The 14,091-nt window shown below is 42.7% G+C and overlaps 1 protein-coding gene across 1 annotated transcript; it reads right to left on the bottom strand.

Annotated features, from left to right (window-relative positions):
- Positions 1-65: 65 nt before the first annotated feature.
- Positions 66-14,091, bottom strand: drd4-rs (dopamine receptor D4 related sequence). Its single transcript, XM_080886976.1, has 6 exons — positions 13,945-14,091; positions 9,703-9,806; positions 9,337-9,617; positions 9,131-9,243; positions 5,729-6,417; positions 66-515 (listed from the first exon to the last, which is right to left on the bottom strand). The coding sequence occupies exons 3-6, from the start codon at positions 9,574-9,576 to the stop codon at positions 313-315; spliced, it is 1,245 nt and encodes a 414-aa protein (XP_080743102.1). The 5' UTR covers positions 9,577-9,617; positions 9,703-9,806; positions 13,945-14,091; the 3' UTR covers positions 66-312.

The following is a 14,091-nucleotide window of genomic DNA, read 5'->3' as shown; positions in this document are numbered from 1 at the left end:
CAAACACCATCTGTCCTCAACGAGCTTCACCACAAAACTGACGGAAACATCCAGGTCCACATGAAGCTCTCTGCTTCAGTCACAAAAACACTGTACAAACAGTCAAAGTAAATTCTTATGAGCTGCAAACTTTAAACACGGAAACAGTCAGATATCAGAAACATGTTTGCAGGTTTTATGCCTCTGGGCTGTAACATCTCCAAACTTTGAAAATAAGAGCACGCACACATTAAAACCTTAAGAAGTCTGAGAGTGTTTGAGTCGAGTTGAGTTCCACGCTGGGGCTTCTTCCTGTTGGATGTTGATCTGCTTTCACGTCTGACAGCAGAGCAGTTTGTGAAAGACGTTCCTGAACTCTGCATTGAAGGCCGTGTAGATAATCGGGTTGACAGCGCTGTTCACATAGCCAAGCCAAGTTACCACGGAGATGAGTGTGGGACCAATGTTGCATGACTGGCACAAAACTTTGGTGACATGGACAACAAAGAACGGAGTCCAGCAGGCCAGAAACACACCTGAGACACAGAGAGAGAGTTTCAGTTCAGTTTTGTTTATATAGCCCAAATAACAACAACAGTTGCCTCAAGGCACTTTATATTGTAAGGTAAAGACTCTACAATAATACAATGAAAACAAAGAAAACCCCAACAATCATATTACTCCTTATGAGCGAGTGTTTTGGCGACAGTGGGAAGGAAAAACTCCCTTTAACTGGCAGGAACCTCCAGCAGAACCAGGCTTAGGGAGGGGCCGCCATCTGCCGTGTTCGGTTGGAGTGAGGAGAGGAAGACAGGACAAAGACTTGTTGTGGAAGTGTGCCAGAGATTAACAATTAGAGCAGGGCGATATGGCCAAAAATATTTATCACGATATATATTTGAAAATTTGCGATAACGATATAACTGACGATATAATTGATGCGAGACAAAATACAACTCCACAACATTACTAGCGCAAAAAGACAACCTTCCATTTATTTTCACTTAAACAAGAAGCTGGTTTTTATGTACATTAAAGCTTTATAAAAATGTAACAGTGCAAATGCAAATTCCTTGCTGAAAGTTTAACCAAAAGGCATTTCCAGTAGAAATGGGCTGACATATCCTGAGCATAACCATGTATAATATCCACTGAAGTTAAAAAGAGGTGCTTTGCAACTAGGGTTGCCAACTCCCTGAAAAATAAATAAGGGACACCTCGTGGCCAGGGCCGGGCGACCCAGTTGTCTTCACCCTTCCCAGTGTGGTGAATTTTCTAGCTCTTTTTTTGTGTGTGAAATTATTTTTTTAACCATTTGACTTGAAGTTGATTTAAGTAGATGCATATTCTATTCTTTGTGATATGAACACATGTGAAACAAATGATCATTTAGCCATTTATTTTTAGCTCAAAATGACAACATTAACACAGTAAAACAGGTCTCTTTCTTAAACAGAAGCCTGTCATGCTTAACTTTTGAGAATATAAGTAAATCTTTCTTTAAAAGCACTCTGTCCTGCTTAACTTAAAATAATAGAAAACAATAGAAAGAAAAATATTCTTGTAACAGTGCACATTTAGTGCATTTAGTACAATTGGCTTCAGTTGAGGTATTATTTCAGCTTTTCTAATGCTAATCAGCTGCTCCTGTTTGTAAACCCACTTGTTCCCATGATTACGCATCATAACTCATCATCATTATTCACCTATGTATTACTTTTATGTATTAGTCATCAATTTGTTGTAATCATCTATCCTTGCAGTTGTTTATTACACAAAATAAATTATATTATCACACTTCTGGCCACATAGCGCTGATATTCACTGCACATGCCCATATTAACGTTTTCCAGCCAGGTGTTTTCCTTTTCCCATTCTTCCCTTTCTCTGAGGGGAACAAACATTGCTGCTCTAATGCTGGGCTTACACTGTGCGATTTTTGGCCCATTTTGAGCCGATTTTTGAGTGATCGGACCGATTTTGGCCTTCATCGTGCGTCGTGTAGTATACGTGGGGTAACGAGAAGTGATTAACACCTCACGACCAGCTCCCGATCATCAATCGCTCGTGAGGGTGTCACCACAGGCGCTCACACTGCTCACGCGCAAACGTAAACGTTGGTGAAAAAGATGGAGCAGCACAGCTGTGCAGCGTGTGATCTGGACACAAGCGATGGAGGCACAACTTGTAGAACTTTGGAAAGCTCATCCGAGCCTTTTCGATGTGGCATCACAAAATTATCACGACCACAACAACCGTGAAAATAGTTGGATTTACACTGCTGCTCAATCACAGCTGCCTGATCAATGTTTTTCATTAGCAATTTAGCAAAGTTGATGGTAGTGGTGTGTCTGTGTGAGTGAAAGACAGAGAGAGCGAGCGACAGATTTTCTGTTATAACCTTCATGTTATGGAGGCACAGTGTGAGCACTCAGGTCGCATCAGAGCATCGGGCGGTATAGTGTGAGAGTACATTGTGACATACGAACTTCTAACCCCTGCGAGTCAATCGTGCAGTTTGAGCAGGAGCTGAATAACGTGACTGAAAAAAAATCGCACAGTGTTTGCCCAGCTTTAGGTGTACTGTCATCCGAGACTTGCACCACAGAGTCGGCGTTTGTTCCCCTGTTGGCCATGCTTCTTGTTGTGGTCATCTGTTGTCTTCCGGTATTTTCTCCGCAAGCGACCTTTCCTCGACCAATGAGATGAGCGGTAATCTGAATTGTCATACTCGAATTGTCATAAGTGTGCTGTCAGCTCATTGGTCACAAAGCAGGAGAGGGGCTGGGAATTATGTTTTCAAACAAAGTGTTAATTCCATAAACATTTATAGACTACTTTTGATTCTCACTGTATTACGGGACAAAGTGCGTCCCTTATTAGCTCAATACGGGACGTGTACTTTTGTTTCGAAATACGGGACGATTCCGTATTTTAAGGGACGGTTGGCAACCCTATTTGCAACATTAAACTGCAGTGTGCAGTACGTATTTTTTGGACCATAAGGTGCACGGGATTATAAGGCACATTAAGCGAAACAAAGCAGTCAGATAAATCAAACTTTATTAAACTCATTCTTCTTGCTTCCTCCATTTCTGTACCATTGATTCCTTAATGTTGAATTCTCTGGCAGCTGCTCTATTCCCATGTTGTTGCAGTATATTAATGACTAACCTCGTATTGTGGATGGATTATCTCAGTTGTTCTCCTGACTGAAGTTTGGTCCGTTTACAGCATCCTGCCATGCGATTGCATTTGTCTCTAACCATGAAGAACCTTCACGTTCACTTTTATAAGTGGAAAAGTGTTAGTGTTCGTCCTCCAGCTTCACTGTTTATGTTATGCTAACATAGCTGTGTCGCTAGCGATCACGTAGCACATCATTATATACCAGCTAGCCCAACTTCAGTAACCCTACAAACGTCACTGCTGTTTAGTTTCCTGTCTTCATTTATCTTGGAAGTGATAGCAGAGCTGTACGTTTGATTTTTTTCAGAAATCTCTCAGTCAGAACATGCAATATCATGCTTAGGTAACTAGCGAAACTAGCGAGCTAACTTCCGCTAGCTTCCTGCTAACTTCTAACTCCGTTAAATGTAATAACTTTTGTTTTCATGGATGCCTGGAAGTTAAACTTTATAGTTACACCTGGTAAAGCAGCAATGCTGATCGTTTTATTAAAGATGAAAGAATTTAGACAGTTTTTAACTCTAAGTGATGCTGCAGTGTTGTTTGACCTGAAGCATACGGAGTTTAGGACCCAGATTACTCCCAGATTTAAGAGCATCTTAGTCCGACAAATATGACAATAACAATGGCCGCTTGCATGTTCTGCAAAAAAATGTGCTTTGTTGTGTATCTGACGGACAAACACCAAACCAGTTCCACATCACGGAAGTTGCACCATTTTTACAAACCAATTCTGGTTCATCAGTTTCACTCAACAATCGGCCATGTGCGTATGAAAACAAAGGCACTGCGCATGCGCGTTTTACTCCCATTCTATCGCGATATTTCATTTTCCTATCGTTGCCTAACATTATACCGGTATTACCGTGAACGGTATAATATGGCCCAGCCCTATTAACAATGACTATTAAGTTTGAATTTTGAATAAACCTGGTGAATTACATTTTAGGGAAAGAAGTTTAAATTCACAGAGACTCCAGTCTTCCTGCAGACCAGTTTATCCAAAATGACTCCTACCTCTGTTTTTACTCAACACTTGATCTGTTTGATGTTCCTTTGAAGCTCTAATTGCATGTTTTCTCTTTAACTAAATCCTTCACACCACCTTCAGCCTCATGGTTTTGGATGAGCTGTGAGTGTTAAACACTTTGTGGTGTGAATTAAAGCAGTTTCCACAGAGATACAAGAAGAGGTTTCTATTTTTACTGAGATTCACTCAACAAAACATTACGGTTAGTGCAGAGACGTCCAGCAGAGACAGCTCTCGTTTAGATGAAAAGACACAACAACAAGCCGTGCTGATGAGCTTTTGTGTTCACATTTATCTCAATGTCCATTTCTTAATGCAACAACTTTGAACATAATGATGTTTGAAACTGTGTCTGCGCTCATTTGCTTGTTAATAATAGTTGGAAGTTTCTGACAGATTGAATTCTTGTCTGTAAACCTGACTTATGAGACCTGGTTTCTGATGCACTGGCTCTATTTGGGTCGACTGATCCTTCAAAGTTAAGGATGTTGCAGATCAATACACAGTTTGATCACCTCCATCCTCTGATCAGATGTTTCTGTCTGACTTGGGTGGTCTTCTTTTGGCACTGCACAGCAGAGCTCATTTAATGGTTTGATGAAGAAGATGTGCACTCTCCACTAAAACATCAAATGAGGGAATGTTTATGGTGCATTAACAGCAAATATAAAGTTTTTTACACAGTGCAAGTCCAAACCTTAGATCTTGCTTTTACACAGAGAAAGTAAAAACTATTTGAGTTAAGTAAGGTAAAACAGGTTTGGTGTGAATGCACTGTAAGAGCTGAGTCAAAAGAATGTATGTAGACCTTCAAAGCTGTTCTGGCCCCATGTGTTCTAGTTACACTTCTGAGAGCTTTAGTTTTATAGAAATATCTCTGGAAACGTTAGACCTGTTGCTGCTTCAAACCTCCATTTGTATCAGATTTGCACCCACTTCAGAAGTAGACCTCCTTTACACTTGGATCTGCCTCAGAGCTGGGAATACAGTATACAATGAAAAAAAAGAGTTTGTTCAACTTTTTTGTACATAAACTGTAAAGTCAGTATTTGGTGTGACCACCTTTATTCTTCACCAAACCCAAAGCTATCTTAGGCTGTTTTTTCCTAACCTTTCTTTCTTTCAGAACCAGGTACGACTTCAGATCTGGTACTACTCAGACCTACTACTGGCTTAGAACTGGTCTTATTTTCTACCTGTTTGTGTCTTAGACCTGCCACTATTTAAGATCTGGTCCTACTTTAGACCTGCTACTTCAGATCTAGCCCTGCCTCAGACCTGATACTACCTTTGACCTGATCCTGCCTTAGACCTGTTCCTCCCTTAGATCTGGATCTATATCAGACTTGGTCCTACCTTATACCTGTCACTACCTTGTCCTGGTGCCTCACAGTTGGACTGGAGAATCAGCTACAACTATGAGAAGGAAGAACTCTGAGGCTGGTCCTCCCCATAGTTCTAGGCGATTCCTGTCTCAGATTTAGTCCCACCTAAGACCTGGTTGAACTAACACCTGGACATGAGACTCACCTACAACCACGGGCAGGACCTTCATTGCCTTGCGCTCACGGCCGCTGACCCTGCTGGTCTTGCTCTGCCTCCTCCCCTTCTTTTTTGCAGCGCTGCCTTTCAGGCCATTCTCTCGACGGCTGCCACCCTCCCTCCTATCCGTGGGGTCACCATCCGACAGGCTGTCCATTTGAGTCGTCATTGGGTCACTGTCCGCCACCACTGCTATACCATCCTGGTGTTCCTCCATTACCGGTGTCACTGAGGGTGTTGCCATAGACACGGTGGAGGGAGACGTGGGGCTGAGCCCGGGGGGCGCTGTATATACCACTTTTTCTTGACTGCCAGCTGTCGTGGCTTTAGCTCGCCGTAGAGCTGAGCTGAGCTGTAAAGAGAAAACTTGCCGACCAGCCCGGCCTGCTTGGGAGCGGCTTCGCCCACTCCAACGCCGCAGGCCTCTAAACATCCAGTAATAGAGGAAGAGCATGACAGGACAAGGCACAAAGAAGGAGCAAACAGACGAGTACACCACAAAGCGATCGTCCTCTAATTTACACACACTCGGGTCACGATCCGGCACCTGATTCAGACCAAAGATGACAGGACTGGCCACACCCAGTGACAGCACCCAGGTCGCTGTGATGAGAGCCAGCTGACGAACACTGAACTGGTTCCTGTTGTACTTCAGGGGGACCACCACTGCGATGTACCTGCAATAGCAGAGAGACAGAGGAGGTTTTAGGTTTATAGGCAAGTATTTGGACTGACTTAAACCAAGAGATTAGTTTTTATACTGATCACAGGGAGAATCAGACCACATATAACAAAATCCATCTCTACAGGCACTCTACAGGGGCAGAATTACCTCAAGAGAGCAGCAACGACTCATCCAAGAAGTAATAAGAGACACCAGAACAACATCCAAAGAATTGCAGGCCTCACTTGCCTCAGTAAAGGTCAGAGTTCATAACTCCACCATAAGTATTGACTAGGCAAAATGGGTCTGAGGTCAAAGAAAAAAACACTGCTGACCAAAAGGAACATACTGGCTTGTCTCAGTTTTGCCAGAAAACATCTCGATGATCCCCAAGATGTGTTTTGGGAAAATATTCTGTGGACTGAGGAGACAAAAGCAGAACTTTTTGAACAAGAGTGTCCTGTTACATCTGGTAATGAAGCATTTCAGGAAAGGAACATCAAACTAACAGTAAAATATGGTGTTGGTAGTGGGCTGTTTTGCTGCCTCAGGGCCTGGAAGACTTGTTGTGTTAAATGGAACCATGAATTCTACCAAAACATCCTGAAGGAAAATGTCTGGGCATTTGTTTGTGACCTCAAGCTAAAACGCACTTGGGTTCTGAAACAGGACAATAATGCAAAACACAACAGCAAGTCCACCTCTGAATGGCTTAACCCTTTAGAGCCGATCGGAGCGGGAACGCTCTGTTATGCGTAACTATTTTTAAATCCCAGTAGCACTGCAACCACGTAAGCTAGCACAAAAATTTTTTTTGCATATGAAACCGGAGGAGTTGTACTTACATCTGATGCCATCAGCTTGTCCTAGGTCACGGTTTCCTTCCACATAAAGCTTTGCAAAAACTGCATAAAAAGCGCTTGCAGGAACAAAAACATAATATTCCAGAAACACGCTTTACCGATCTGATCAGCTGTTCAAAACACTTCCTACGTTGGAATAGACGTCAGCGCGAACTTTTGCATTTCCGCCATTACCTGCCCGAAACCGGAAGTGACGTCATTTTCGCGGAAATGTAGTCTTTTTTGCGATCAGGGCCTCAGGGCCTATACTGCTCTTTTTAAAAGTTATCTTTTACTTTATGACTTTCTGTGTCGTTTCTGGGACGCTTAGGACTCATATTGCACTGCTGGAAATAGTTTATTTTGATGCATATGCTGCTTTTTTGCAAATTTGCAGTATAATATTTATTTTCGTTTTTCCTGCAGTGTATAAAAATTGGTGTATTTCAAAAATAAAACTATGAAGACACTCAAAATAAATTTCCTGTGGTAGGAAACTATTTTGTGCAACTTTTTTGTATTTACAGTTTTGAGGGATAAGACTCTTAAATTTCTCTAACTACAAATATATGTTAAAAAATCAAAAACGATTTTCAATTTTTTTGTAGTTTATTGCACTTTTTTGCAATTTATGTAATTACTATGCACTTAATGAATACATATTATTAAAATCTGGGCTATAATAGTTGTATTGATGTATAGCAACTTGAAATGCTCCCAAAAATGGCTCCACAGCATGTAAAAATATAATATAAGCTCTGGCGGACTTGGTTCTATGGTAGGTCTTAAAGGGTTAAGGAAAACTAAAATGTAGACTTTGGAGTGGCCTAGTCAAAGCCTTGACCTGAATCCAACTCAGATGCTGTGGCATGACCTTAAAAAGGTGGTTCATGCTAGAAACCTTTCCATTGTGACTGGATTGCAATAATTCCACTGTAAAAGTGCCAGTTATTCATTGCAGTTGTCGCTGCTAAGGGTGGCCCAACCTTGTATTAGCATTAGGGGACAATCATTTTTTCACACAGGGCCATGGAGGTTGGGATTTATTTTCCCCTTAATAATAAATACCTTCATTTAGAAACTGCATGTTGTGTTTACCTGCATTATATTTGTTTAATATTTAGATTGGTTTGATGATCTGAAACATTTAAGTGTGACAATCATACAAAAAGTAGGAATTCAAGAAGGGGGCAAACACTTTCAAACCACTGTGTGTGTGTGTGTGTGTGTGTGTGTGTGTGTGTGTGTGTGTGTGTGTGTGTGTGTGTGTGTGTGTGTGTGTGTGTGTGTGTGTGTGTGTGTGTGTACTTTTTTCTGATTAATTCTGGAAAATGTTCTATACTAAGAATCTGGACACTGGATCCCCTCATTAGCTCTCAGGTAAACTGCAGGTGTGGGCAGAATGAGGCTGTATCCAAAATTGTGTGTGTGTATGAGGTGTCACCGCAGCCTCTTATCGGCTCAGAGGCTCTAAATAGAGACTGTAGCACCACTGGTAAAAATAGGTTTGGCGCCTGTAATCTCTGGCATATTTGACTCACTGAATTTCTTTTTCTCAACACTTTGTGTCAGTTGGTTCATTAACAGCTGCTGTCTGTAAATATCAGGATGAAGTCACGTGTTATCTCATTAATGAGGTGTCAGCAGTGTGACTACAGCGACATGACTGAAATAAAGTTACAATGTGAGAAGAGAAGAAGAGCACACTTTTATTTAACATGTCTCTTCATTAAAATCTATTAAACTGACTGAGGGACACAGCAGGTCACATGACTCTGTGATGAGGAAATATTTCCATCTCAGACAGTTCAAAATCTTAATTACACCTGCAGCAGATGTGCTAATGATCCTGTTACTTTGACCTGAATCCACAGCTGGACTCACCTGTCTACGCTGATGGCACACAGGTTTAGGATGGAGGCAGTGCACAGCATCACGTCCATGGTCATCAGAGCATCACAGATGTAGGTGCTCAATGTCCAGATCCCCCCCAAGAACTGCACACAAACAGAGAGAGGGCCTTCAGGTAAAACTGGGAGCACACCTAAGCTCAGAGCACACCTGAGCCCAGGCGGCTCAATCACACTGACCTCTGAATAGACGTAGAGCGGCAGCACGAGCACGGCCAGCAGCAGGTCAGCCACCGCCAGGCTGATGATGAAGTAGTTGGTGGCGGTTTTCAGAGAGCGCTCAGTGAGCACGCTCAGACACACCAGCACGTTCCCCAGGATGATTACCAGGATCAGTGGCACCCCGAGAACCAAGGCCAGGTAGTTGTATTCCTTCAAGTCTGGCTCACCTGGAAGGGCACCAGGTGTCACATTGTCCATGATGGAGGCCCTAAGCACAACTGCAGGGCTTTGCTCAACATCTGGACATGACACAGTTACTGTGTTATTGCTTCTTCGAAGTAATCTGAGCATTTAAACCAAGTACTCAAAGTAAGGCAGACTTACCTTGCTGCTTCCTGTACCGTCCGTGGTTTCAGGTGAGTTTCAGTGTCAGCACCTATTTGCTTCAGGTCTTTCTCTTTGTTCATCATTGTTGTTTTCTTCTGCAACTGTAAACAACAAACAATAACCTCTTTACATTAATTGTATTCATCCGCAGTTAAAAGTACTCCTGGTGTCTGCATCAGTGCAGGTGATGGGGGGGCACTTGTGTTGCTCTTATTTTGGTGGTTACATAAGGAAGTGGAGCCCGTTTTATTAAATGTCAGCCTATTGTTTGCTGAAGTGTCTCCTCTCAGAGACAATCACATCTTAGAGCCGCTCTCATCCTGCTCTTCATCCTCTGTTACCATGACGACCACCGACCATGGCGGCCAACATTACATGTAAACACACACACACACACTGAGATGTGTGTGTGCTTATTAACGGGCTCGATTTAACCTAAGTTTTTTTTTAATCAGCTGATAGATAATCAGCTGCGATATGTTTCTGAAGGATTTGTGGGCAACTAAGCTAACACGGGACATTTAACTATCATTTAACCATTTACAACAGGTGAACACACGATCATCTGCACACCTGAGACAGGTTTTTTTCACAACTGTTTGTTTCACAAGGGGTGGAGCCTGACCCACCTGACTCAGCAGCATATGAAAACACTGAGTTTGTGTGAGGCTGCCCTCCAACAGCAGCACAGTGAAGTGAGGTCAGGCTCTAACTGTGAACATCTGTGCAGCAGATTAACTATGTTAGGTGGAGGGAGCTGAGCTTGCTTTGTGTTTATGTTCACTGTAATCCTCACAGCAGGACAACGTCCAAGAAAGCTCCTCTTCCTACCTCCACCCAGACTCCCAAACACAGCAGGACGATCAATAATCAATAATGATGAGAAAGAAACACCAACAGCCTGTCTGTCTCCAGCACCTGCTCTCTGTAGGTCCAAGTTAGCATTATTGGGGGCGTGGCCTCTCTGACTGACAGGTGAACCTCTGAACTGTGTGTTGTTGGAGCCTTCTGGAGCATTTGTAATGATGTCACCTGACCAGTAATGTGGCTGCTGTGAGGTTATTGGACTATCTGATGTTACTGATCAGCAGGTGTGTGACTCTGTGAAGGAAAACTGATAACCAGAAAATTACCTAGCTGTCAGCTGGCGTCACAAAAATCTTTTATATACAGTCTGTGAGCTGAGGGGTAAAATAAACACAGGAGTTTAAAATCTGCACATAGGGCATTTTCACTCCTCGCCTCCTAGAAAGGTGCATCTGCATTTGAGCAAAAAACGTATCAAGTTATCGGTCTGTACCTGTGGATCTTTTATCTGAATATAAGCTAATACAGATCAACATCAGTTACCATGGCAATGTAGCAGATAAGGCCCACCATAATTGTTAAAGACCTTCTCCAGCTTCAAGGTGCTAAAGCTTCTTCCAGATGTTCTCAGTGGGGACATCCACACACTGAAACACAGTGCCACCTAGTGCATAACGTCCTCTGGCAGAAATCCTCCTCCTCTCATTAACAAGCGAATAAAAACAATGCTTCACCAATAATAATTGATAAGCTGCTGTCAGATGGTTTTGAGCTAGCTCCTGAAAAGATGTGACAATTTGTGAGAAAAAGCTTCATCAGAGTCACAGAATTGCTCCTCTAAAGACAAGAAACAGGCAAACAGCGCACCCACATGGCTGACTCTATGTGACTGTGACCTTTTTCTGCTGTCATTAGAGAAGCACTAATTTAGTTAAACTTTATTCATACTTATTTGGTTAGCGGCAGCTGGTTCTTCACCATGTAGCTACCACACACAGATTCTCTCTCTCTCTCTCACACACACACACACACATGGACAGGTAGACGGGATGAGTCTGTCATGTTTTCAGCACGCTCCTTTATAAAGATGTCCTGGCAGGTTTGTGATCAACCTGTTGATTGGTTCTTGTTAGGTTTGTTGTGCCAGCAGCACACCTGCGTGTCAGGTAACAGCAGCCAGAGAGAGAGAGGAGGCGAAGAACACTGCGAGGAGCGTCACCTCCAAAATAAGAGATCTTTTTCCTAACAGAGGAGGAGGCGGACATGTTAAATCTCTGCGCTGAGAAACCATAGCAACTGACGTGAAGACGTTTCCACAAGTTAATCAGAGTGTGTCACGGAGGAAGAGTGAGGGCGTGGGCCTCAGAGATGAGCAGAGTATGTGCAGGGAGCAGCTCCGGGTGGATGGACGTGAGAGGATGCAGCGTGGGTTTTCACTCATTGTCTTTGTGTTTTCATGCTTCCTCCGAGCTGCTGCGGTGGCCCTCGCTCTCAGGTTTACGTCTCGTTACCTGAACAGGTACACTAGGCTCACCTGCAAACATCCAAACAGGACCCGACATACCAACCCAAAACCTCCTGGTGAGTCTGTCATAATAAAGACAGCAGGTCATGATGTCACCAGGTCACATGACACAGTCCATAATCCATAATCCATGAATGGGTCATAATTATGTAGCACATCTGTCACATCTGTAATCTGATTAAACTTAGGTCATCTCATAATTTCACAATAAAAGCCTTTCTGATGATTTTTTTTTTAATAAAAACACTAAACTTTATTTATAATTCTTCATTGACAAAATGTACACAGGCTGTCAGCACCACATGATTAAACCAAGTCATCCAATCAGCGAGAGGCGCCGAAAACCGTCAACGAGCCTCAAACCTGCAACCACACACACGATCATCACAGACACGCTTTAACCAACCTCACTCTGAGCCAGCAAAGGGTTAAAAACTCTGAGTGCTGGAAATGAAGCCATCTGAGCCCAGTGTGGAGTCTTCTCAGATAACACACACACACACACACACACACGTAGGTTTAATGTTGGTTATGAAATCCAGTTATAAAGCAATGAGATGCTGAATGATATATTTTCGTATAGTCTCTGAGTTAATGCTTCACATAGTTTTGCTCAATGTTTCATAAAATCATCTGCATCGCGTTACATCAGGTGTCGATCCTGATTAAATAAGAGGACATCACTTGTCAGCTTTAAATCCAGTTTATAAACGTCACTCACTGACCGGCCCTCACCTGTGAGAATAATCCGTGGCCTTGCTCAGATCGTTAGCGTTATTTTGTGTGCCTGTAAACGCAGCAGCTACAGCTCTGTGTCTGAAGCGGTTTGTCTGTTTGCCGACATTTGTTGAGAAAAGTTTGTGGTTTTCTGAACTTACGTTGCTCCGCTTCTTTATTGCTAGCTAGATGCTGAGTGTCACCACTGCAGCTTTATGGACATCTGCACCATGAACACAGATCGATGGTGAGAACAGGTCGAGTATCTCTATTCTGTAGCTGGACAGACCACCAGGTGGTAGCTAAGGGAAAACTAATCCATTAGTTGGTCCAGATCATTCCGGCCCGCTTAACCCACGGTGTTGTCCACCATTTCCACTGGCTGATTCTTCAATCGCCTGCCTTAGAGGTGACAAAGCTTGACCTCAGGCCCCACCCACTGACAGTTATGGAGTTTCCCATCGCTGGTATCGTTCTGGGTTACACCGCCTCCTAAACCTGACCAGAGAGGTTTCGTCTCATAGCTTAAAGCTGAAAAAAATTGGATCCTACATATGGATAACTGAGTGAGCCTCGCATGATGTCACAGTGGTGAGATGAAATCCTGAGGGTCACAGCAAGGAGGAAATCTGGCATTTATAACTGCAGTGTCTCTGCTCATATCATTCGGTGCTTATTTAAAGTTAAACTAAAATGAAACTAATTTTAAACTAAACCAGTTTGGGCACAATCATGCTACAAGATACAAAAATGGATGTCGTCCTCAGAAGTGAGGTGACCTCACCAGTCATAAAAAAACTCAGCCTGTGGGGGTGCTGTGATGTCAGAGAGGTTTGTGAGCATGATCAGTGTTTTTATGACCGCACACAGAAGTTAAATTTAAAAATTAAAGTGCGGCAGAGAAAACAAACATGTGATGATGACAACATCATTAAAATAATTAAAGGCTGTTCGAGGCGCCAGAGGCAGACTGATGGGATTAACTGAAACCTGCTGCCAGATTCATTCTCAAACATCACGTCAGCTTTAATGCTCGGGTGTAAGCAGATTCACTTCAACTTTATTATGTTACATGATCTAAAACAATTGTGTTATATTTTATTAAATATATTGTGCGATATAATATGATATTATGTTATGTTTATTTTAATCAAAGCCTAACAATATTGTGGACAAAGAAACAAACTCACGTTTCAGAGCTGAAGCAGCATCGTCTGTTCCTCCTCTTCCACTTCTGTGAGTCTCTTTGTTTTGTCTATGATCCAGAGTTTGGTCATCATCCTCCTCCTCTTCCTCCTCCTCCTGTGTGAATATTTTTCTCCTTCTGTGAATCTCTT

The sequence above is a fragment of the Rhamphochromis sp. 'chilingali' genome, assembly GCF_963969265.1.
Source record: "Rhamphochromis sp. 'chilingali' genome assembly, chromosome: 7".
Classification (NCBI taxonomy): Eukaryota; Metazoa; Chordata; class Actinopteri; order Cichliformes; family Cichlidae; genus Rhamphochromis; species Rhamphochromis sp. 'chilingali'.
The sequence above is the reverse complement of the archived record's forward strand: the minus strand, read 5'-3'. Positions and strand labels throughout refer to the sequence as shown.